General features: G+C 34.3%; 1 protein-coding gene across 4 annotated transcripts in view; it reads right to left on the bottom strand.

Annotated features, from left to right (window-relative positions):
* The window catches only part of RAD54B (RAD54 homolog B), a 120,041-nt gene that overhangs the window by 82,338 nt on the left and 11,963 nt on the right, over positions 1-25,740 (bottom strand). For all 4 annotated transcript variants that reach the window (XM_072603509.1, XM_072603510.1, XM_072603507.1 and 1 more), the window contains exons 2-3: positions 22,429-22,564; positions 9,498-9,609 (exon numbers count right to left, since the gene is read on the bottom strand). In XM_072603509.1, coding sequence (XP_072459610.1) covers positions 9,498-9,609; positions 22,429-22,551 — 235 coding nt within the window. In that variant the 5' untranslated portion in view covers positions 22,552-22,564. The remainder of the gene's footprint in view (positions 1-9,497; positions 9,610-22,428; positions 22,565-25,740) is intronic.

The following is a 25,740-nucleotide window of genomic DNA, read 5'->3' as shown; positions in this document are numbered from 1 at the left end:
AAGGGGAGAAAATGTGGAACCCAAAATTTTGTGAAAATGAATGTTAAAAGTTAAATAAATAAATAATTTTTAAAAAATAAAAAATGGAAAAACTTGTATGAATTTTTATATTTTCATCTCAACTTTAATTAAAAATTTTAATATCCAGTGTATTCTTATAATAAATGAAAGTCCCATTTATTAAAATACAATTTTACCCTCATCAATTACATGATAAATTACCTACTCAAGATAACTGCAATAACATTAAAACAATATGACATCTCTTTAAAGAAACATCTTTTTAAAATGTAGCTTCTTTCAAATTTCACCTCTAATTTGTAGTTTCAAGAACAATTCTGTTTTTCTGTTCTCCTATGTATATGGAGAAACTCATTTGGGAATTCAAAAAAAATTTTTTTAATCAAAGATTACCTTTATTAGATGCCCTTCTGATCACTTCGGTCAGAATTAACCCTACCTTATTTGCATCTCTATATATTACACTTAGATTGTTCTGCTATGACAATCAATAGTGGCTTTAAAAGTATTTTGTATACTGTCTTATCTCCAGTATTTGACTGTAAACCATTTGAGATCAGGAATTTAAGATTATGCACAACACTGCTGCTGTTGTGATTTCAGTCCTTTCAGTCATGTTCAACTCTCAGTGACAGCATTTGGGGTTTTCTTAGCAAAGATATGGGAATGGTTTGCCAGTGCCTTCTCCAGCTCATTTTTCAGATCAGGAAACTGAGGCAAACAGGGTTAACTAACTTGTCCAGGGTCACACAGCTTGAGGCCAGATTTGAATTTAAGAAGATGAGGCTTCCTGATTTCAAGCCTAGCACTCTGTCTACTGTACCACCTAGCTAGCTGCCCCTTACGCACAATACTAACCCTGAAAAGTATCAGGAAATCAACACATGGAGAATGAATGACAGTGATACTGATGATTTATTATTGAAATAAGCTGTTGAAAAATTGCCTGCCAAAAGTCCCATACGCTCCAAAATAGAGCAGCACTTCTCGTGGTAGCAAAGAACTGGAAACAAACTGTAAACTCTTCAACTGGGAATTGATCATCATTGTAATACAAGAATATAATATAATATTATTATGTTATTAGAAATAATGAACATGATGAATTTGGTTAAGTATGAAAATACTTATTTAAACTGATACAAAGTGAAATAAGCAGAAACAGGAAAACCATTTAAATAATGAATATGATAATGTAAACAAAAAGAATTTAAACTGAATGCTGAAGAATTATGATGACCAGACTAAACCTAACGGAAGAGAAGCTTCTACTTCCCACTCCTTTATGGAAGCAGAAGACCACAAGTGAGAGATACTGAGTACAACATCAGACTTTTTTGATCTATAGTTCAGTTTTGAAGAACTCTTTTCTTTCTTCCTTCTTGAAACTTTATTATAAGGGATGGCTCTCTGGAACGGAGCAAGTAGAAGAATACAGTGGGAAGTATAAGTGATGTAAAAACAATAATAATTTTAAAAAACCTATCTCCTTCTAAAGGAAGTAATCTTCCAAACATTGCCATTGGAGATTAAAGCTCTATATATTTAAACCTTCCTTCCACAGTCGTACCTTCCATCTTTAGCTTTATTTTTATGTAACAAGTATATCTATTTTTTAGAAGAATGACACAAAAGGCATATATAATATAAATGTCTGTAGTACTTATACTTCATTAATATAGTTCCCTAATTTTGAAAGTCCTTCAAATCTTTCCCAGGGATCTGTAAGAGAGCTTCTTTTAGCAAAGAATTGTGCACAATAATTAAAAACCAGTGTAGTCTCTTGATTTGCTTAAGAGCAATCTGTGAAGACTTAGTTACTGATTTTGTTCTTCAGTCCATTTTTATTTTTATCAAGTACTTTAAACAGACTTTGATCATTAAATTTAGAACACGTAGTTGTTCTGACAGGTAGCTCTACTAATAGGTAGTTAGTCCACATTTACATTGTACAAGTGTTATACTAAAATGAAAGAAAAAGTTAACAAAACAAAATTTACTTTTTCTAAAAAATTACAAATTCATTCATTCACAATGAATTATTTTAGTCAATGAATGAGTTTCACTGGTAGTGAATTGTCAGTGAGGAAATTCCTGATACCAATTCAGACTCAACATATTCTGCAACTCCTAGTCTTAGAAATGACCTAGGCACTATGAGGTTAAGTGACTTGGCCGGAGTCTCACAGTCAGCGTCCTGGTCAGGGGGATACTTCAATCTATGTCTTCTTTATTCTAAGGCCAGCTCTCTATTCACCGTATCACTTTACTTATTTTAAATGAAATAAAAATTTAAAATAATGACTATTTGTGTTGCTAATTTCATACAACATGGCTATAACTTATTAATAACCAATTACATTAGTTCTATAACTCAAGATTATATTTAGTTCAGAAATACCGGAGCATGACTGATATACTTCAGCACCTCGATAGATGACTTCACTGATACCAAAAAGTTTTATATCCCACCAATGGTACAGATTGCAACCCAACCATTCTCTCCTACCCTGGGTAATTCCAGTTAGCCCCATAAATTCACAAGCTTCTGAAGGCTTTCTACCCAGTATTCTAGCGGCATTATTCTTGACCTCTTGGCATTACATGGGTACCAATTTGGCACAAAAGTGAGCCATCCAATATTCTTCATTTTCTTTACATAACTGGTTCACATACTTTTCTAGTCAAATAGTTCTTGGATTATATGTTTTATGCCACTCAATACATGTAATTCATCATTTGTAATATTTATAGCCCATTTATGTTCAATGAGTCTCTCAACTGCTCTTTGGATGAAAGGCAACTTGAATCTTTGAAGATTATGGTGCTTTAAGATTTGCTGGCATGTAACAGCACCACAAGAAGACTCTGGTTAGGCTGAGATAGTTGGGAATTCTTGAAATGAGTCCAACTGAGCATTAGCCAGATTAGCATCAATGATGCCATTTAGTTTAGAGAAACTCTCTATAACACTGACAGGTAACTAAGAAATCAGGTGTCTGCTACTGGAGACAGAACTTCACATAAGGACAGTATCAAGAACAGGATCAATCAGTCAACAAGTATTTAGTAAGCTCCTACCTACTATGTGCCAGAGAATATGCAAGACCCTGGGGACACAAAGATAATGAATGAAGCAGTCCTTATTCACACAGAGCTTATATTCTAACGGGGGAAACAGCAAGGAGATTAAACATACACATACACACAAGTATGTATACAGAATAAACAGAATACATACAAAGTAAGTCTACAAAAACGATGTCTCATGATGGTATCAAGGTAATTCCGCATAGTTCAAGGCTATGTTAGTGGAACATACGCCCTGGGCCAATTCTATCATATAACATAATGCGTTTTCTTGATTGAGAACCAAACTAGCTAAGTAGAAAAAGGTTCATTACCAGTAGACTGGCAACTCAATAATGAATTGTTAGATAGCAACCCATGAAACAAAAATACAAAATGACACTCAGTGCCCTTTCATTTCTAACTATGGTAAAGGGGTGGAAACAGAGAGAGAGACGGAACTAAGAATCACACAATTTTTTAATTGTGAACATTAACTATTGTCATGACTGATGTACCTTTAAAAATCAACTAAAATATCTCACTTATTCCAAACAAAATCAAAGATTTAATACATAGAAAAGTTGAATTTAAACAAAAATAAGAATTAACAAATTTTCTAAAATATCCACAAAAATCATACATTTAAAAAACTTTAGAAGCAACAACTATTATGTAATATTTCAGTCACAAGAGTTGAAAGTGCACTCAAGAAAATTATAAATTATAATACTGAAAAACTTTTGCACAATTAAAATCAATGCAACAAGGATATGAAAAAAAGAACTGTCAATTAAGAAAAAAATTTATATCAAATATCTGATTGGGTTTGATATTCAAAAGATAAAAGATCTAACACAAACATATAAGACCAAGAGAAATTCTCCAGTAATGGTCAAAAGCAACAGCTCTCAAAAGAAGAATGACAAATTATTAATAAAGACGTAAAAGATTGCTTCAAATAACTAATGAGAGAAATATAAAAAAAACTCTGAGGTTTCACCTAACATCAGCAAGTTAACAAAGATGAAAATGCATGGAAATAAACAACACTGAAAGAGTTGTAGAAAGACAATACTGAGTCCCATAACTGTAGAAGGCACACTAAATATATTGTTAGAGGTGTGAATTAGTACCATTATTTTGAAAAGTAATTTTAAAAAAAGAATTATACTTTATTTTAGCATTCATTTTTTTAAAATTTTGAGTTTATAATTCTCTCCCTTCTTCCAGCTCCTCCCCTACTCACTGAGAAGGCAAACAATATATTAATTATACTTGTGAAGTCATGCAAAATATATTTCCAAATTAGTCATGTTCAAAAAAAGGAAGAAAAATAAAGTAAGTGGGAAAAAAAGTATACTTCAATCTGCACTCAGAGTTCATCAATTCTCTCTCTGAAAATAGATAGCTTTTTTTCTGAAAGGTAATTTAGAATTACTCAAACGTAAAGTGACTAAAATGTCAATGCTGGGCATATACTCCAAGGAGATCAAAGACAAAAAGAAAGGTACTATGTAATAATCACCAAGCTCTTCCTCAAAAAAGAAAAGAAAATTCACTTCCCTTCCTTCATTTGAGGAGGGGAGAACTATAGATATGGAACGCTGTAAATTGAATTTGTAAATTAGACTTGGTTGCTTAGTTTTGTTGAACTATTTATTTTCTATTCCTTTTTTATTCTTCGTGACAACTGATGGCTTACTGGGTAAGAGTGGGAGAAGCACCTATTGAGAAAGGTGATATAAAAGCAAAAGAATTTTTTTTTTAAATCTTGAAGAAAGGAGAAAATATACATATATATGCCATAATAATAAATGACAGTGCTTTAATATTTGAAAAACTTTATATACATTATTATTATTATTATTTAAGCTTCACAACAAGCTTGTAAGAAAAGTACTGTATTATTATCCTCACATTAGAGATAAGAAGACTGAAGCTAAAAGAAGTTCAGTGATGTATTTAATGGTCACTCACTAGTGTCAGATGGAAGTCAACACAGACTGTGACTCCAAGTTCAGCATTCTATCCATTGCCCCATAAATGTCATTACAATTCAGGTTAACTGCACAACAAGCTTTCAAATTATAAATTAAATGGTGCTTTATTTTGTAGCTGTTCTTCTGGTATCTATCAACCAAATTTATTTGATGGTATAATTTATCACACAGAATTGAGAGTTAGCAGCATGATCGATCACGTAGGGCACAATTTGTGAGATGAAGGAAGAGATGGATAACAAGGGACATAATTACTCTCTGTAAATGTACATACTTTTTTAAGATTAAAAAAATTCTACCGTTTATGACAAACTGGTATTTCTTTGGGGACCATGCTGCCTATGTCATGCTATAGTCTGAAAGTTTTCAACGAATAATAACATAGCCAGTTCACAATTTTCAAACTTTGCCTAGGGAATATAGTTGTTCAATTTCGTTCAATCATCAGTGAGAAATTAGCATTTACAATAGGGTAGCTTTACTAAAGGATCATTAATGGGGAAAATAGCCCTCAAGCTTTCAATCTGAACAGAAAACAAACTAACATAATGAAAATAAATCTAGTTATTGTTTAATTTTGTTGCTTCACTCATTTGAATGTAGAAAATCAAATAGGCTGATTTTTAAAACTTGACTTTAAAAGCTAATATATACTTGTTATTTCCTTCTATTATTGTCATGATTTTTTGTATTTTAAACAGAAAGTACTTAACTCAAAATACCAGTTAAATCAAGTCAATGACTATAATATAGTTCTCATTAAGTTAAATGCTTATTTTGATAATATACATTAAAAAAAAAACTAAACTAAACTGATCACTAAAGTAAGGCATTCCCAAAGATATATCACCACAACCCTCAATTAAATTTCACTCTACAAAAGAGTTACAGAATTAAAAGCATTTTTTAAAATAGAAAATTCTTATATTTCAATATTTTGAGTATAATCAAAGACTTAAAAATTATAATACCAAGGCAGGAAATTAAATGATGGTAGAAATAATTAACAAAGTATTTCCTATAGTATGTTTAACCAAGTTAAGCAACTGTACTATAATATTACAAGAGAAACTCAAGAAAATTATATACATGATTGACTTTTTCAACATCCCATTTACCAAATGCACAAATAACAAAAAAAGTAAAAGTACATAAAAATCCATATGGCAAAATAACTAAATTAAAGAACTCTGTAAGTCAGTTCTTTAATTCTTAACAAATTCTAACAATTAGTCCCCTGGATTTTCTTCTACCCAAAATAAGTTTAAAAAAAAAAAGCCACAGTACATACATAATGAAATGAATTCCAAATCCTTTCACTAAAGTCCAATTCCATGCTTCATCATAGCAAGAAAGTGACCCTCTGTAATCAATGGAATTCAAGATGTAAAGACTTCAAAAAAGTCCTCCCAAGCTAAAAAGACATAATAACATACTGGTATCTAATGACTTCTCTAGGTTTTTAGAGGCCAATAAGATTGTCTAGAAGGTGATCAATTTCCTGTAACCAGAGCAATCATTAACATCATCTACACAGAAATGGAAGGGTTGCAATCTGAATTAATGGAGGAAGTAGACACACTGCTGCAATCCTGGATCTTTGGAACACTGAAATAAATTTCAAATTAAATATTTCAAAGAATGCTACATCCCAAACTATGAATTCAAAGTATATCAAATCATCTTTGTATAACTATATTCAACAAGCCCCCAAAATGAAATTCATACATAATCTCCTTGGGAACAGTGATAATTATGTTTTTGTTTTACATCCCCAGCATTTAATATGATGAGTGACACACAGAATGTGCCTAGTTTTGTTAAATTTAATTTAATAAACTATATTTGGTTTATGAATTAGGAATCAGAAACTACAATTAAAGACAGAGTTCTATCAAAACCATTTTTATATCAAACCATAACATCTGGCCATAAAATAAATTAATTTACTGAATTACAAAAAACTTTTCTCAACAAATAACAGGTCCCCAGTCTTAGTACAGCTTTAAGATTTTGGGGACACCTTGTCTTAACCTAGCTATCCTATTATCATTTCTTGCTTAACTTCTTTCTTTACAATGCCTGTGGCAAACCAATTTTACATCTATCAAGAGGACTTAATATACAAAAGAACATTTGTATACCATTTGGGAGGTTTTTTTTTTCCCCTTTAGATACCTTCTAGTTCCTCCCTGTTAAGGAATTCCACAGTACTAAAAAATAACAACAGCTAGCAGTTACACAGAACCTTTGACTTATATAAATTGCTTTATATTTATTATTTTGAGACTCATAACAGCACCACCATTATTATTATCCCCATTTTACAGATGAGGAAACTGAGGTTCAGAAGAGTTAAGTAACATGCTCATAGTCGCATAGCTTGCTATTACCTCCATGAATCTCTAAGTCCAAGACCATTCTGTGTTAGGCTTACTTACAGATCCTAAATTATATTAACTATACAGGTAAACACAGAGTCAAAGACATGGAGCTGGCACATGTAGTCACAGGTATTCTTTTCCTTAGTAAACCTCTCTCCCTGGAGATAGAAAAGCAAGCACAAATCCTGCCCTCCCACCCCCACTTCAGCATACCCCTCCCCTAAATTAATCAGGCCCAAAAATGGGTTAAGAGTTCAATAAAACAAATTAAAAACTCCTATCTTATTTAACTTAATTCTTTTCTTTGGTACCAAAGAAAGGAAACTGGGGTGGGACCAAAAAAACAGAAGGACAACATAGCTGAAACACAAAATTGACAAAACAAAATAAACTGCAATTTTATAAAATAAAATAACATTACTAGTGGAGATTAGTCACTGTGGGGAGCTGGCTATTGAGTGAGGGGAGGGAGGGGGAAAGGGGAAAGGCATCCACATAATGGGAGAAAGGGAGTAGTAAATATCATGGGTAAAATCAACTGGAACCTTTTAAAGCCTCTAGTAGTAGTTATGGCTCTAACAAGCAAGTATGAATTGGCTCCAGCACACCTCTAGACTGGGAACCCAGAAGCAGATACATAGTGAGGAAGGAAAGGCTCTGACAGCTTATGAGATAATAAAGGCTCAACCTATACTAATTAAAGCCTTTCACAGTTGAATTCAGATATATGCTCCCACAGTACTCCACTGTATTAAAAGACTTCAAAAGATTAACAAGTGAAAAAGAGAAATTTATGTGTATCTATATTTCAGGAACTATATTCACTAACCAATATCTAGCCAATCTAGATAGACTTCTAAATTATGTCTACTTATTTATTCAACCAAAAGAATAAAATATAATTTTGAAACATTTAATTTGAGAAAGCTTTGCTTTATTTATTAAATCTATTGCAAACTCCAAACATCTTAAGCTAACCTAATTATTTGTTAAAAAATGATAAGGTTATTTTAGTAATCTTTTCTATCACAAAACAAATCACAATTTTTCCTTTGACAGTACTCAACTTCAAATAATGAAATTTTTGAATCAGAAGTTCCAGGTTTGAAAGTCAAAACAAGTAAGCCTATATTCTGTCCCAAAATACTTCTAGGTGAGTGACCCTGGGCATTTAACCTCTCAGACCTTCAGTTTCCTCATCTGTAAGATTAGGATAATAATTACACTATTTAAGGTTCACATGGCTATAAACAAACCTTGCAAATCTTAGAACGCTATAATAATATGATTTATCAATGACACTCAACTCTACATAGCCAATCAATCCTGAACTCTCCCCTAACCTCCAATCCCACATTTGCAAACAAGCTGAACCACTACACCTGGATGGCAAATCACTAATGTCTAAAACTGCCTCCCAAACTTGCCCAAAGAAATTTCTCCATTTCAGCTCATAGCAATACCAACCTCTTCCTGTATCCCTGAACTGAAACATCAAAATCATCTGACTCATATCTCCCTAATTCTCTATGTCCAATGAGATTGCAAGTTTTATTGATTTGCCTCCATAATATCCTTCTCATTCCCACTGCAACTCTTCTCAGTCTTGCCTGTAGTTCTTTGCATTTATTCTATTGCAGTTGCCTCCCAACTGGACTTCTTGGCTCTAATCATTCTTCTCTTCAATTCATATTTCACAGAGCTATCAAAACAATGTCCCACATACACAGCTGTAAATTCAGAAACCCTTAGTGGCTCCCTACTGCTAAAAAGATAAAACAATGTTTGCCTCTGAAAGAAATCCAATTAACATACTTTCCACAAAAATTGAATACATAAGAAGTATATCAAACTTTTAAATATTTAATAAATATTTAACAAAAACTAATCCAAAGGCCAGTATGGTAGCATATGCCGAGCATATCCATAGTCATCACATAGGTACACAGACCGCTTTACCTGTATTAGCTGCAGCCACTGACACTTCTTGCCTTAAACCAGTAATTTCCAGTGGACTTACCCACATCATTTATTTCTTTAGCAGATTCCTCAGAAGTCATAGCACTTAAAACGGAATTACAAATTCTGGAATCATCTTGCAAATGTAGCAGAGGATTTTTAGTTGTGCCAATCTAAGAAAACAAAATGTATCCCAACATAAATGTTATTTCTAACTTCTCAAATTGCATTGTTTCATTATCATAAATATTTTGTCATATAAAATATGAATATTGCCACTTTTATGCTCATCGAATCCATAAAATAGAGTGGATAAAAATGAATAATCTTTTAAAACCAGAACTTTTAGTTAAAATATTCTAGAACAATTTCATTTTTATCAGATATTTTAAAGTTTAATCAACTACAGTATAAGATACAAACATGAGTTTGTAAATAGTTTACAATAACAGGCCAAGTACTATCAGCAGATCAAATCCTTGCTGATTTCTCAATATCAAGTGCATGCAACAGCTCAATTGCTTTAAAAAAAAAAACTTGGTATGGGCATCCAACATCATACCTCTACAATATTAATTATAATAAATTTCAAGACTAAGGGTAAGTTGGTCAAGTTTTTTTGGGAGGGAGGGTGGTGTTTTGCTAAAGAGGTGAAGTTGCACTGGCAAATTTATGAATACCAATCCTCCTTCCCTCCCTTGCTCACTCCATCCCTCCCTTTCTCACTCTCTCTTACACAAACATAGACATAGACACACACACACACACACACACATCAAATAAAAAGTCATCTTTAAGAGCAGTAATTTATTCTGCAAATACAGAATATTTTCTAAATTCATTCTAAATGGAGACCAATTAGGAATTTAAAGCTTTTTGTCTATGAACTAGGAAGACACAAAAGGAAAACCTGAACTAATTACGTAGCGTAATATTTTAAGTTTCTTGGGTTGTACAATTTCCGAAACAAGAATTGTTAGGTTTGATGAATAAAATAACCAATTAGCTTTCTGATATAACTATGAAATTAATCTTTAAATAAATCACTTTTTAAATGTACTCTGGTTAATACATACTTTTCCTATGGTTGCTCTAGAAACAACATCAGGAAACAGTAGGAAAATTTTTCTTTTTCCTGTAGACTGCATAATATGGCATTTCTGTGTGGTACAAAGTATATATACTATGTAGCATATACAATGTACTAACAAAACTTACTGAGTATTTGGGCAAATTACTTAGTCTGGTACAAAACCAAGAAATGAGCAAATAGACAAAAAATGATAAGATTATTGTTTTGTAGGCACTGTTTCATACACAGATGATTAAAATATGAGGTAGTGAAAAAGGAAGGATTGTGGGCAGTATTTAGCTTTTACATTCCTTAATTAACAGTACTGTGATTATATCAACAATTTTGGTGTAAAATAGAATAAAAAATTGAAGAAAGTTAAGTGAATCATATTTTAAGTAAAAGATCACGATTGTTACCCCTGCATCTTTTACTTAAGCAAAAGCATGTCAGATTCCGCTCCAAGCCTTTATTTTAATTCTGGGTATGTCTTTGTTCCAAGGGTGTCTGTTGTAAACGTACGGTTGAATTCTGATTTCTGATCCATTCTGTTATCTGCTTCCTTTTTATGGGTAAGCTCATCCCATTCACGTTCACAATTATGATTCTGGTGTATTTATCTCCATCTAATTTTCTTGTTTCTTTTCTTTTTATTCTATCCCTCCTCAAAAGTTTATTTTGCTTCTAACCACTGCCTCCCTTATTTTGCCCTCCCTTTTACCATCCTTTCCCTCTCTTTTTCTGTTATGCCCTTTCATTCTTATTTCTCTATTGGGTATATTAGATTTCTATACACAACTAACTCTGTGTATGTATGTAAATATATATATATAATATATATATATATATACACATACATATACAAATTCTACTCTCTTTGAACCAACTTTGAGAAGTCAGGTTTAAAAATTACCTACACCCCACTATTTTTCCCCTCCACTGTAAAAGCTTTCTTGCACACTTCTTTTATGTGAGAAAATTTTGCAGTTCTACCTCTCTCTCTTCCCCTTCTCCCAGTACATCCCTCTTACCCCCTCATTGTTTTTTGGATATCATTCCAACATAATTAACTCACATCCATGCCTTCTGTCTATGTAAACTTCTTTTAACTGTCTTAACGATGATAAAGTTCTTAGGAATTTTATACACACACACACACACACACACACACACACACACACACACACAATATTTCCATACAAGAATGTAAACAATTTAACTTTATCGAGTCCCTTAGGATTGCTCTTTTATGTTTATCTTTTATGCTTCTCCTGAGTCATGTGTTTAAATGTTAAATTTTCTATTCAAATCTGGTCTTTTAATCAGGAATGCCTGCAGGTTCCCTATTTTTTCCCCTGAAGGATTATACTCAATTTTGCTAGTAGGTTATTCTTGGTTGCAATCCTAGCTCCTTTGCCTTCCACAATATCATACTCTAAGTCCTCCTATCCTTTAACATGGAAGTCACTAAATGTCCACCATATCTGAATTATTTTTTTCTGGCTGCATAAAGTATTTTCTTTTTGATATGGCACTTCAGAAATTTGGCTATAGTATTTCTGGGAGTTTTCATTTTGGAATCTCTTTCAGGAAGTGATTGGTACTATTAATTGCTATTTTACCCTGTAGACCTAGGAAATAAGAGTCACTTTTTCTTTATACTTTCTTGAAATATGATATCTAGGCTGTTACTCTCATGTCTAGTACTCTCACCTTCAGGTAGTCCTATAATTCTTAAGTTATCTCTTCTTGATCTATTTTCCAAGCCAGTTGTTTTTCTGAGCTCACATTTTTTTTTATTCTTTCATTCTTTTGATTTTGATTTATTGTTCCTTGATGTCTCATGGACTCATTAGCTTTCATTTGCCCAATTCTAATTTTTAAGGAATAATCTTCTTCAGTGAGTTTTCTCTATTTGGCCAATTCTGCTTTTTAAAAAGGAGTTCTTTTCATCAGTGAATTTTTATACTTCCTTTTCCATGTTGCCTCTTTTGTTTTGTAAGGACTTCTTTTCTTTAGTACATGTTTGTGCCTCTTTTACAATAGACCAATTCTGCTTTTCAGGTGTTAATTTCTTTAGTATTTTTTGTGCCTCTTTTATCAAGCTATTAATTCTACTTTCATAACTGTCTTGCATTATTCTCCTTTCTTTCCCCAATTTTTCCTTTCCCACTCTTATCTTTCTTTAATTCTTCTAGGAATTCTTGTGGGGCTTAGGTTCAATTGGCATTTTTCCCTGAGGTATTTGTAGCTGTTTTCTCATTGTTGTCTTCTGAATTTATTTTGGTCTTCCCTGCCACCATACTAGCTTTTAATGGTCACTTTTTAAACTATTTGCTCATTTTTTCAGCCTATTTCTTCACTCTGAACTTATTTTGGTAAAGGTCGGTTCTGCCCACCTCAGGATGGGGAGGCACTGTCCCAAGCTTCAGGCTTTTTCACGGTGCTATTTTCAGGCTGACTTCTAGGGGTCTTCAAGCCTTTGATGCTTGTAAGGTATGGGGAGAGATATAGTAACTGCTCTCCTGATCTGTTTTGGTCTTTACACAGGAAAGGCTCCTGACCCCCTGCAGCTGCAAGTGCTAGCTAGATCTACTCTTTGCCTTGAAACTAAGAACAGGGACCCTGCTTCCTTGTGATTTGCCCTACCATGGAACTGCAATACAGAACAGTATTTGGGCAATAAGAGTTGCCAATTCACGTCAGATGTACCTAGTGCCAGCAAAGGGTTCTCCTGTAATCTCTTTCTTACTGTTGTCCAGTCCCCTTATGTTCTCTTGGAGAAAGCTCTGAAGCTTCTGCTGCTGTTTTGGCAACCATGTTTTCATGTGCTCCAGGCTGCACCAGATGTTACAGACCTCTCTTGTTGGAACCCTGAGTTTGTTTAGACCAGAAAAATGTCTTATTCTGACCTTTGGTGGCTCTGCCACTCCAAAATTTGATTTAAGGCATTCATTTAAAGTTTTTTTGGAAAGAAATGTTGAGAGTTCAGCTGGTTTGTTATCTCTAATCTGCCATCTTCACCCATTTAATTTCAATACATAAATTATTACAGTAATGTTTCAATTACTTTCACGAGACCCCCATGAGGATTCTTGGACCATTTATTCTCATTCATTTTTCTTCTTATGTGGTCAAAATTACTGCACTTTTCATGCTTCTGATTCTGCTTTTGTTATTTCACATCATTCACAAGTCTTTCTGGAGCTCTCTGCATTCTTCATACATAATAGTTTTAATGGCATCATAGTATGTCATCATGTTAATGCTGTAGTTGTTCGGTCATATCCAACTCTTTGTGACCCTATTTAGGGTTTTCCTGGCAAAGATACTGGAGTGGTTTGCCATCTCCTTCTCCACTTCATTTGACAGATAACGAAACTAAGGCAAATAGAGTGAAATGAGTAGCCTAGGATGACACAGCTAGCAAGTACCTGAGACTGGACTGAAGCTCAGGTTTTCCTGACTCCAGGCCAGGCACACTATCTACTGTACCATCTAGCTTCCTGTTAAGGTACCACAATCTATTTAACCATTCCCCTATTGCTAGGCATTTAGATTGCTTCCAGTTTTTTTGAAATTACATATAAATGCTGCTATGAAAACCTTCAGCAGATAGCACTGGTTTTGTTCTCCTTAACTTTCATGGTATATGTTATGACTCTTTTTTTTAATAACTTTTACTTTGTAGGGCCAGACTGCTCTACAAAAGCCTGAAACTTTAATAATAATAAATTAGTGTGCCTATTTCTGTATAATATGGCATGGAATTTGATGAGTTTTCAAAGTTTTAAAATTTTCATCTATGATTACTAATAAGATCGACTATATTCAAGTGATTATTAATAATGCTTCCTTTTTTGAAAATTGTTTATACTCCTTGATTATTTATTTATCCATTGTGAATTAGAAGTTATCCTGTGATTTTTTTAGATCTTTCTGTGCTATACAGTTTTTAGCCTGTTATATCAAGTTAAGACAAGATTTTTAACCTTTTATGTTAACTGTAAATACTTGTCCCTATTTTTTTATTTTAGTTAGGTTTTTGTTATAAAGAAAATTTTCTTTTTAGTACAGTCATATATAACTTTTTTGTCCCTAAATCTTCTACTTATAGTTTTTAAAAATGCATTCTCCCTCCAAATCAAGTCAAGAAGCACTATGTGACAGGCAATGTGCTATGTGCTGGAACTGAGATATACATCATTCCATTTTATTCTATCATTATTATAGAGGTTTCTTATTTTTATATTATTCAGATGGAATTCTCTGAAGTATATGTTGCAAAACATGAATCCATATCTCTTTCCTATCAAATTGTCAATTTCCCCAGGTATATTCATAAAATGTGAATTATGTTTCCAAATTTTCATCGTCTAAGGGATTACCAAATGCTACTCTTTTAATTTTTAATTTGGTCAGATATCCGGGCCATCTTCTCTATTCTATAAATCTAATTTTTGCACATAGTTTTGATAATAATCACTTTGAAATATATTTTAAAGTCTGAGTACAAAAAAAAAAATCCCACCTTTACCAGCTTTTCTCTTAAATGAGCCCCCTTGATGTTTGTGCCTACTTGTGTTTCTACACAAATTTTCTTATGATTTTTCTGGTTCTATAAAGAAAATCTTTGGTATTTTAATTAGTATTTCAGAAAACAAAAATTAATTTGGAGATATTTTCATTTTTTATTATATTAATCTTGTACTCTATTAATCTAATGTGAATGTCCTGTCAGTTATTTAGGTCTTCCTTTATTTTGGTCGTTATAGCTTTACAGTAGACTTTAGATGGGTCCTATGCATTCTTAAGTTCAGTCCTAAATAGTTGATGGTTTTTCTTATTGCTCTAAATGGAGTTTCTTTTAAAATTATGCCTTTACTAGCAAATTAGAATATAGATGATTTTTGGCACATTTCTGTGTCCTGTGATTTTGCTGAATATTTTTGGTTGAGGAAGATTTGCCAGATTACTATGATACCATCTACAAAAAAAATTATATTCTTATTGCTTCATTTCCAATGTTACTCCAACACATTTTGTCTGACTTATTTTAACTGCTAGACTTTCAAAATGAAAGCAGTGAGAGCAAATTTCTTTGCTTTCCACCTGTTCTTAGTGGGAATGCTTGTTGTCTATAACTCAGTATTGGTTAACTATTAGTTTAAAGCGGATCATTTTTGTGGTGTTAAATAAATATCTCTCTACATCCATTTTTTTTTAGCATATTTATAATGAATGAATATTACACTTCATTAAAGGTGTTCTTTGTATCTATTGAAGAAAGGGTTTTTTTTATTTGTTTCACACAGGTAGTATTTATGACATTGTATCAGGTTTGCATACCTAATATAAACCCTGCTTGTTGAGGACACAAAATTTTAGTGTATTGCTATATTATTTTGGCTAATGTTTTATTTAATATATCTGCATTTATATTTATTGGGGAAACCTGTCTATAATATTCAGTGTGATCTTTACCTTGAATGAAAAGGAACACTATATCTGTCTCATAAAATGCATTTGGCAATGCCCCCTATTTCTGCATATTAACTAATAATCAATGCTACATAGTGATTGTTTGTAGAAAATTAAAAGGAATGATGCTGTGATCTTTCTTAGCCATGTATAGTATTAGTGAGGTGGGAAGGGGGGAAAGTTGTTCTGATTGCTTTTATGGTAATTTTTTGCCAATTTGCCTTATTTTTTTGCTCCGAGATTTGTCTATTTAAATTAATAAGCTCCAGTTGTGTCACTATTGGAAATGTTTTGTGTATAATTCTCTATTTCTTTTAAATTCTCTAACTTTTTAGAATGTAGCTGGGATGCTCACAAGCTTTGCTGATATTTTCAGACTTTTTCAGTTATGCTGATTTTTTTCCTCTTTATTTTGTCTTTTAAAATACTTTTTGTAATATTGGATAGCTCCCTGGGAAAGAGAGATGAAAGGATACAGGAGAAATTATGGTGATGTGAAAAAATAAGACATGAATAAATCTTATTTTTGAAAAAAGAATATAGCTGGATATAGAATTCTCTAATATTCCTAATTTCTTCTGTATTTGTTGTGATCTGCTTTTTCACCTGTAATTTTGCTGATCTGAATTTTCTCTTTCATTTTTTGATTCAATTTTCTGAAGGTTTGTTAATTTAAGTAATCTTTATTCCCCCCAAAAATGAACTACTGGTTTTTAACTCAATTACTCTTCTATTTTCTCTATTTATTACTCCACTTATCTTTTATAAATGTTTTATTCTCCTATGAATTATCACTTTGTTCCTTTCCTAGCAATTTTAGTTACAAGTTTATTTTTTTTCTTTTCTTTCTTACTAATGTAGTCATTTGATATAAATTTACCATTCAGAACAACCTTTGGCTGCCTTTTATGAATTCTGTTATGTGATATAACTCTTTTAAATACAAATTTTCTGATATTTTAACAATCACTGTTTAGCAGATCTTCAGTTTCCATACAGTTTCATAACTGTACAGGTTATTATTTAATATTTTATTGTATTGAATTAAATACATATATGTAATTTCTGCCTTCTTAAATTCAAGTAGGCTTTTTCTGTGATGTGGTATCTGACTGTTTTTTATAAGGGTTTCAAGATATACTTGAATTTGTATTCCTTGCATCTTCCATTCAGCTCTTTCCACATGTCCATTAATTACAATTTATTTGGTAAGCACACAGTTCAAATTGGTGGTTTCTTTATTGTTCATCTTCTTGTGTCGTCACAATTCAATAACGAAGTATTGAAGTACCCTACTATGACTAAATTTTGTCTATTTATTCTTACATTTGTATATATTCTTATTATAAATTTATTCAGTATATAAAAATTAAACATTTTTAAATTTTTTCTTTCACCATTATTTGATGCTCTTATTTTTCTCTTAACTTTCTCTAATATTTAATTTCTACTCTACCAACTACCACTTCTACAATCCTCTCTGAACTTTCTGATTTATATTTTAAACCCATTACTCAACTTTAACCTAGTCATTTCTTTTTGCACTAAAAGTGTTCCGTGTAAAGCAACACTTTGTTTCTTGATCAATTCTATAACTAACAATCCAGATAATTCACATTTATTGTTATAAATAATAAATCTGATTTACTTCCTGTTATTTTCATCTTAGATTTTATGGTCTAGCAGGTATGAAGTTTGTCTTAATCTGTAACTATTTCAATTAGTAAAATCAGCAAATAAAACAAGTTATATTTTTTAACAATTCTATTTCCCAAAGATAAAAATTTTGCCTTTGATACTGACAGTTCCTTCCCTTTTCCCCATTTTTTAAAAGTTACTATTGTTTTTCATCTAAGGTAGAGGAAAAAATGAAAAATAATATCAAGGTTTGTTAATAGAGAAGGCTTTGTGTGAGTGGTGGTATTGCTAACTACAGAGAAAGAGGAGCAAGCAGGCTTTTGGACAAAGTTCAATTTTGGAAAGGTCAAGTTTGAGTAAATGGTGAAAAATATAAGTAGAGACGGCCTGGAGGCCAATTATATGGACATAGTTATCAAAAAAAATTTTAATTCACAAACCTCAGGTTAAGATGCCCTCAGGTATAGTAGCTATGTACAAAACAGATACAGAATAGATACAACTTTGGTGGTGGCAAAACTGCAAGCAGCTGAGGGAAATAGGAATAACCTCATGTAGAAAGTGGTGTTTGAGATGAGCTATAAAAAAAATGAGGATTCCAAGAGGGAGGGGTAAAGAAGCATGTATTCCAGGAATGGGGGAAAGCCAAGGCAAAGACAGAAGAGGCAATGATGTGCAGGAAGAATGGGACAGAAGAGTGCATGGAAGGGAATAATGTGTATATTCTATCAGGGAAAGAAAATGTACACGTAGAAATGTACGTATACATATATACACACACACACACACACACACACACACAAACACACACACAACCCATATATAATAAACACAAGGAAATTATGAGGAGACATGAGTAGCTGAGTGAATCAGGGACAGGCCTCACAAAGGAAAAAATGTAGCAAAGTATTGAAATAAAGAGAAAAATCAAGGTTAAAGATATTGATCATTTACACAGAAGAAGTGAAACTAGGAATAAAAGCGGTTACTTAGAGTGAAGAGACAAAGACTGAGCATAGAATCTCAAGTTGCAAACTTACTATACCTGAGGGGATCTATACCTGAGGGATCAGGAAGAGGTTTTATTACAGAAATAGAAGAAGCAGGAAGGTTAGTATCCTGGAAAAGTAAAAAGGAAGGGGAGACGGAACCAAGATGGTGGAGTAGAAGGATGGACCTGCTCTAGCTCTACCCCTACAGCCCATAAAATACTTGTGAAAATGACTCTAAAAAAATTCTAGAGCAGCAGAAGTCACAAAAGAACAGAGTAAGAAAGATTTCCAGCCCAAGACAGCCTAGAAGGCTGACAGGAAAGGTCTATCGCATTGCACATGCAGTGGAGTGCAGCCCAGCCTTGGCTGAGTGGCACAGCACACACAGGTCTGGAGCAGGCTTCAACATGGGCAGCAGCTGCGGTTCCCAGATTTCTCAACCCACAAACGCCAGACAGCTTCAAAGGTAATTGAGAAAGCTCTTTCACCTGGGTGAGAAGGGAGCAGGGGTCCAGGCCCAGGCCCAGGCCCAGGCCCAAGGCAGCAGCCACAGCAACAGCAGCATCCATTTTTGGAGCCCTCCACCTAAAGACCCTGGGGGAATCAAGCAGCTGATTTGGGTCTCAGTCTTCAGTGGGGGTCCTGGGGTAAGAAGGAGCACTGGCGTGGTGGAGCTGGTGGAGGCTCTGGAGAGGGAATCCTAATCACAGTTCCAGGGCCAAAAACAGGGCTTGCGGTTGCTCCCAGACCAGAGCACAGGCTCCTCTCCCTTGATTGTGCCACCCTGAAGGAACTGAGAACTTACAGGTTCCTAGAGTATACCCACTGCTTGACAAAAGACTCAACAGTCAAATAACTGGCTGGGAAACTACCCAAAAAAGGGGGGAAAAAAAGACTATAGAAAGTTACTTTCTTGATGAACAGGTATTTTCTTCCATCCTTTTGGACGAGGAACAACAAAGCATATCATCACAAGAAGACATAAAAGTCAAGGCTTTTACATCCAAAACCTCCAAAAAAAAATACGCAGCGCTCTCAGGTGATGGAAGAACTCAAAAAGGATTTGAAAAATCAAGTAAGAGAGGTGGAGGAAAAACTGAGAAGAGAAATGAGAGTGATGCAAGAAAGTCATGAAAAGCAAGTCAACAGCTTGCTAAAGGAGACCCAAAAAAATGCTGAAGAAAATAACACCTTTAAAAACAGACTAACCCAAATGGCAAAAGAGGTCCAAAAAGCCAGGGAGGAGAAGAATACTTTAAAAAGAAGAATGGGCCAAACAGAAAAGGAGGTTCAAAAGCTCACTGAAGAAAAGAGTTCTTTAAAAATTAGAATGGAGCAGATGGAAGCTAATGACTTTATGAGAAACCAAGAAATTACAAACAAAACCAAAAGAATGAAAAAATAGAAGACAATGTGAACTATCTCACTGGAAAAACAAATGACCTAGAAAACAGATCCAGGAGAGATAATTTAAAAATTATTGGACTACCTGAAAAACCATGATCAAAAAAAGAGCCTACACATCATCTTCCAAGAAATTATCAAGGAAAACTGCCCTGATATTCTAGAACCAGAGGGTAAAATAGAAATGCAAAGAATTCACCAATCACCTCCTGAAAGAGAACCCAAAAGGAAAACTCCCAGGAATATTGTAGCCAAATTTCAGAGTTCCCAGGTCAAGGAGAAAATATTACAAGCAGCCAGAAAGAAACAATTCAAGTATGGTGGAAATACAATCAGGATAGCACAGGATTCAGCAGCTTCTATACTAAAGGATCGAAGGGCTTAGAATATGATATTCCAGAGGTCAAAGAGATAGGATTAAAACCAAGAATCACCTATCCAGTAAAACTGAGTATAATACTTCAGGGCAAAAAATGGAATTTCAATGAAATAGAAGACTTCAAGCATTCTTGTTGAAAAGACCAGAGCTGAATAGAGAATCTGACTTTAAAATACAAGAATCTAGAGAAACATGAAAAGGTAAACAGGAAAGAGAAGCCTTAAGGAATTCATTAAAGTTGAACTGTTTACATTCCTACGTGGAAAGATGTTATTTGTAACTCATGAGACCTTTTTCAGTATTAGGGTAGTTAGAGGTGGATATGGGTATATATGTATGTGTATATTATATATGTGTAGGTATGTATATGTACATGGGTGTATGTGTGTGTATATATGTATGTATACATATATATACACACACACACACACACACATAGAGAGAGAGAGAGAGAGAGAGAGCGCTCAGGGTGAGCTGAATATGAAGGGAGAATACCTAAAAAAAAAATTTACTGTTGAATAGAATGTACTGGGAGTAACAGAAAGGAAGAGGTAGAATGTAGCAAATCAAATCACATAGAAGAGAGGATGAAAGAGCTTTTACAATGCAGGGGAAGAGGTGGGAGATGAAAAGAAATAACTGAGCCTTACTCTCATGGGATTTGGCTTAAGGAGGGAATAACACACACTCAACTGGATATGGAAATCTATTTTACCCTACAGTAAGACAAGGGGGAAAGGGATAAGAGAGGGAAGATAACAGAAGGGATACCAAATTGGGGAAGGGGATAATCAGAAGCAAACACTATTGTGGAAGGACAGGTTAAGGGAAAGAATGGAATAAATGAAGGGCAGGATAGGACAGAGGGAAATGTGGTTAGTCTTTTACAATATAACTATTATGGAAATGCTTTGCATTGTTACACATGTATAACCTATATTGAATTGCTTGTTTTCTCAATGAGGGTGAGTAGGGAGAGAATATAGAACTCAAAGCTTTAAGAATGAATGTTAAAAATTGTTGTAGCATGCAACTGGAAATTAAGCTATACAGGCAATGGAGTATAGAAATCCATTCTGCCCTACAGGAAAATAAGAGGGGAAGGAAGAAGGGTGGGTAACAGAAGGGAGAACAGACTGTAAGAAGGGATGGATGGATGAGGTGCATGCTGTCCTGGGCTGGGGGGGTGGGGAGAGATGGGGAGAAAATCTTGAATTCAAACTCTTGTGGAAGTGAATGTTAAGAACTGAAAATAAATTATATATACTTTTTAAAAAGGAAAAAGGAAGGAGAAAATATACAAAAGGGTTGATCAACAGTGTCAAATGTTGTAAAGTAATGAAAAAAAGATTTTTTTTTTTATTAAGTCATTAGATTTATCAAGTAAATGATCACTGGTGACCCTTAAAAGAGAAATTTTAAAATAATAATGGAAATGGAAGCCAAACTGCAAAGGACTGGGGAGAAAATGAGTAATGAAGAAATGGGCGCAATAAGTCCAGACAATTTTTTCAAGAAATAAATACATAAAAGGGAGGGGAGAGGTAACACAGTAGGTAAATAGGGTACAAAGGTCAAAGGAAGATTTTTTTTTTTTTTTAAGAACTGAGCAAGCATTCCTGCAGGAAGATGAGCCAATGGAAAGGAAGAGATCTAAGCATAACAAAGAGGAAATGAATGCTAAAGTAAAGTCCTAAAGGAGGGAAGAAAATGGGTTCAAGGGCAATGGGGAGAACGATTGGTTTTAATAAAAATGACAAGAAGGAAGGAATAAAGATGCTAAGTTTTAAGAAAGGGAGTTCTCTTAATTCTTTCTCAAAATTTTGAAAAATTATTAGAATTAAGTTCCTAAATCATAACTTCCAAAAATGTTTGTTGGTAAACACTTTGACACAGATTTTGAAAATTTTCTATAGTCAGCCAACTACTGTTAACCTAAAATAACATTTCTCTTATCTTGACATATAATACATATATATATATATGTATGTAGTATGCATAATATACTTTTTCACTTTTCCTTTACCTCAGTAAATGTAACATTTGGATGCTTCTCATTCAGATTTGATGTGATATTTCCTGGCGGTCTAAATCTTGGCTTTTTTGCTAGACTCCCTAGTAATTTACTTGGTGCTGCAGATCTTCTCATATTCAGTAATGATCTGTAGGAGAAAGCAAATAAAGAAATTATGCATGAGTCTTTTGTCTTTTTGTTCCAAACTCTGATTTTTTTCCATGTGAAAACTAGATTGCCAATCTGTATCTTATAGACTTAAGAGAGGTGCCTATAGCAGGAGTGTCAAGCATGTGGCCCCTAGCTGCATGCAGTCCACAGCATTCTCAAGTACAGCCCGAACTAGATAAAAATATAATGGATAAATATTTAACAATAAAATAAAAATACAATAAATATATCTTATATTATTATGTGGTCTCTGTTAATATGCAGCTTGCAGAGATCCTTATTCCTTATATAAGGAATATATTCCTTATATTCCATATATATATATATATATATATATATATATATATATATATATATGGAATTCTTATATTCTTCTAGTTTAGCGACCTTTGTTTCTATTTGAATTTGATACCACTAGACTACAGAACTAAGAGGTTAAGTGCTTGTGGTTATATATTTAATTCCATCAAAAGTGGAACTTAAACATAGTTCTTTCTCATTCCAAGGTCAATCTCACTACTAAAGGAAGGAAGAAAACAAGTACTTAAGTGCCTACTATGTGTCAGGCACTGTTATTAAGCCCTTTATGCATATTATCTCATTTGACCCTCAAAACAATCCTAGCAGGTGGATGTTATTATTATGTGCAATTTTTTTTTTATAGTTGATGAAACTGAGGCAGAGATTAAGTGATCTGCTGAGGGTCACACAGGAATGCATGAGGATGAATTGGAAATCTGGTCTTCCGGACTCTAGGCCCAGGACTCCATCCACAGTACCACCTAAATGCCCAATCCCAATCCAATAAACATTTAGTAAGTGCCTACAATGTACCAGATATTCTACTAAGCACTGGGCATACAAATAATAAAAAGACAGTCCTTGCCCTCAAGGAACTCACAGTACAATGGAGGAGGGAGGGTCCAACACATAAAAGGAGTCAAGAAAAGTGAGAGAGTGGGAACCAAGGGGTATCTTGTTTTGTGAAGCTGAAACCCAAGGTCTTCAGCAAGAATAACCAAATATAAACAGTCCATTGCCAAGGGCAGATAAACCCAGTTGTGACTGGTGCTACATTGATTTCCTTCCCTAACTTCTACTCTGTGAGAAATGTGCTTGCAAAGGAATAGAACCTTAACTGATGAAGCCAGGAAAGCATTTTATTTCATTCTTACAAGAGTTGGTGTCCTATGCGTAGGCACACCAAGCACTGGTCACAGCCGGTTTTTATCCCTATTCCTGACCACAAGAACCCTCCCCCAGTCCTCCAACGGCTGGGTACTATGAGGTACACACCTCATCCAAGTTTCCCTTGTCCCTCCCTCATCATACATCATATGTATATTAAAATTAGCTGGTCCTACCCTGGGGGAAGATAAGTTAATATGTATGAGCTTATTAAGCATGCGTAAATGCCTTTGCCTTTTGACCTAACCATGGATCTTTGTTGCCAAACTGCAATTCTAGTCTAAACCAGCTGGTTTCTTGCTTATATCCTGTTATGTTGCCTTGTTCTTTCTTTCGATATTTGATTCTTCTGTTATTTTTGCGGAAACATAACTATCTCTTCATTTCTAATATTTCCTCCTCTTTTCTTTTAATTCCTCTAACTGTTCATTCATCCTCCATCCTTCTTTTGGAGTCCTTCCTTAGGAAGTACAGGTTATTTTGTTTATATTAGATAGGCATCGGCTTAGTAAGAGCCTTCTTGATTAGCCTCTGCACTAATCCCCTAACACAAGGTCCAATGCAGCACCCTACTGCAGTTAAGACTCCAGTCACTACCATTAGGGATGTGATAATAGATTCTGCCATTCCTTTCCATTTGCCAAAACAAGATTCCAGCCACCCGGCAATAGGATTGTTAATACCTGAGCTCTGAGCTAACTCTTCAGATAGGGTAGAGTTTTGGTTATGGTTCCATTGGGTGCTATATTATTAGGAATAAAGGTACAACAAATTCCCATCATTTTACACACTCATCCTTTTTCAGCTAATATTATATCAAAGGCCATCCTGTTTTCCTAGGCAATCCTACTAGTTGCATCCAATTGCCCTGCTATTTCCCTTACTGCATCTCTAGCTTAGTTTATAAATCTCTGCTGGTTATAATATATGTAGTTTATTCAATTTACATTCCTGTTAATAGTGACCCACCAAAACAAAAAGGACTCACATCCAGAAGCTACCTGATTCCTGTCTTTGAACTCATCAGGCACCCCTCGAGGGACTCCTGTTCCTGAGGGATTTCTACTGTCTAGATATATCCTTTCATCAAATTACCTATGTGGAGTATCAGATGGGTCTCTTTTCTTCCTGGTTGTAGCTTCAGGGTGCCCATTCTGAGCCTGAGATATGAATGCTAGGATGAATGGGATGGCCAATTGGACAAGTGCACAAGTTCCTGCCCAATTCTCAGGAAGGGTTGATCTGAAAGTTTTACCACCAAAGGTCCACATGGGGGAATATTTATATGAGGGAAATTGCCTGTACTATCCTTTGTAACATTCCAAACCCTGATGCATGATGTCATGTTTCCCAGATTCTGGAGATTCTCCCCCTTTCATGAGACAAGCAGAGTGGTTTCCAAGTCTGGGGAGGGAAGTAGGGATGGCTTTAGTACTGCCCCGCTTCACAAGAGGAAAAAAGTAGGACAACGTTCTATAATTTTCTCTCGGTGTGCTATTTTAAAATAGCCATATCATACATTAAACTCAGCCTCATGTTCTTCCACTTCCAAAGGAAAGGGCACTCATTAACTGTGCAGTGGGTCTGCCCATGGCACGAACATAACAGTTGCCCTTGTTTAGGCTCTTAACAGTATACTTTACTCATTCCATCCAAGCATTAGTATCCCCAAGTCCTGTTTCTATCTCTGTAGTTTGCTTCAGATCTTTCACCTCAATGATCTTTACTACTGCAGGGTCATTCCAGTAGAGACTGGGACTTACCTCACCCTCTGAGCTGGTCACATTTGGGCTGGGGGAAAAGTGGGGGGGTTGGCTTTGCCTCTTTCCTTATGTCCTTAACTATTATCCTAAATCTCCCCACTGGGTCCTTCCCAGTGACATCCAACCCCAATCCATAGGAGAGGTTTACTTTAGAACATCTGCACTGGTGATGATCAAGATTAGGGGGTTACATTTCATATTC

Source organism: Notamacropus eugenii, chromosome 4 (assembly GCF_028372415.1).
Source record: "Notamacropus eugenii isolate mMacEug1 chromosome 4, mMacEug1.pri_v2, whole genome shotgun sequence".
Lineage (NCBI taxonomy): Eukaryota > Metazoa > Chordata > Mammalia > Diprotodontia > Macropodidae > Notamacropus > Notamacropus eugenii.
The sequence above is the reverse complement of the archived record's forward strand: the minus strand, read 5'-3'. Positions and strand labels throughout refer to the sequence as shown.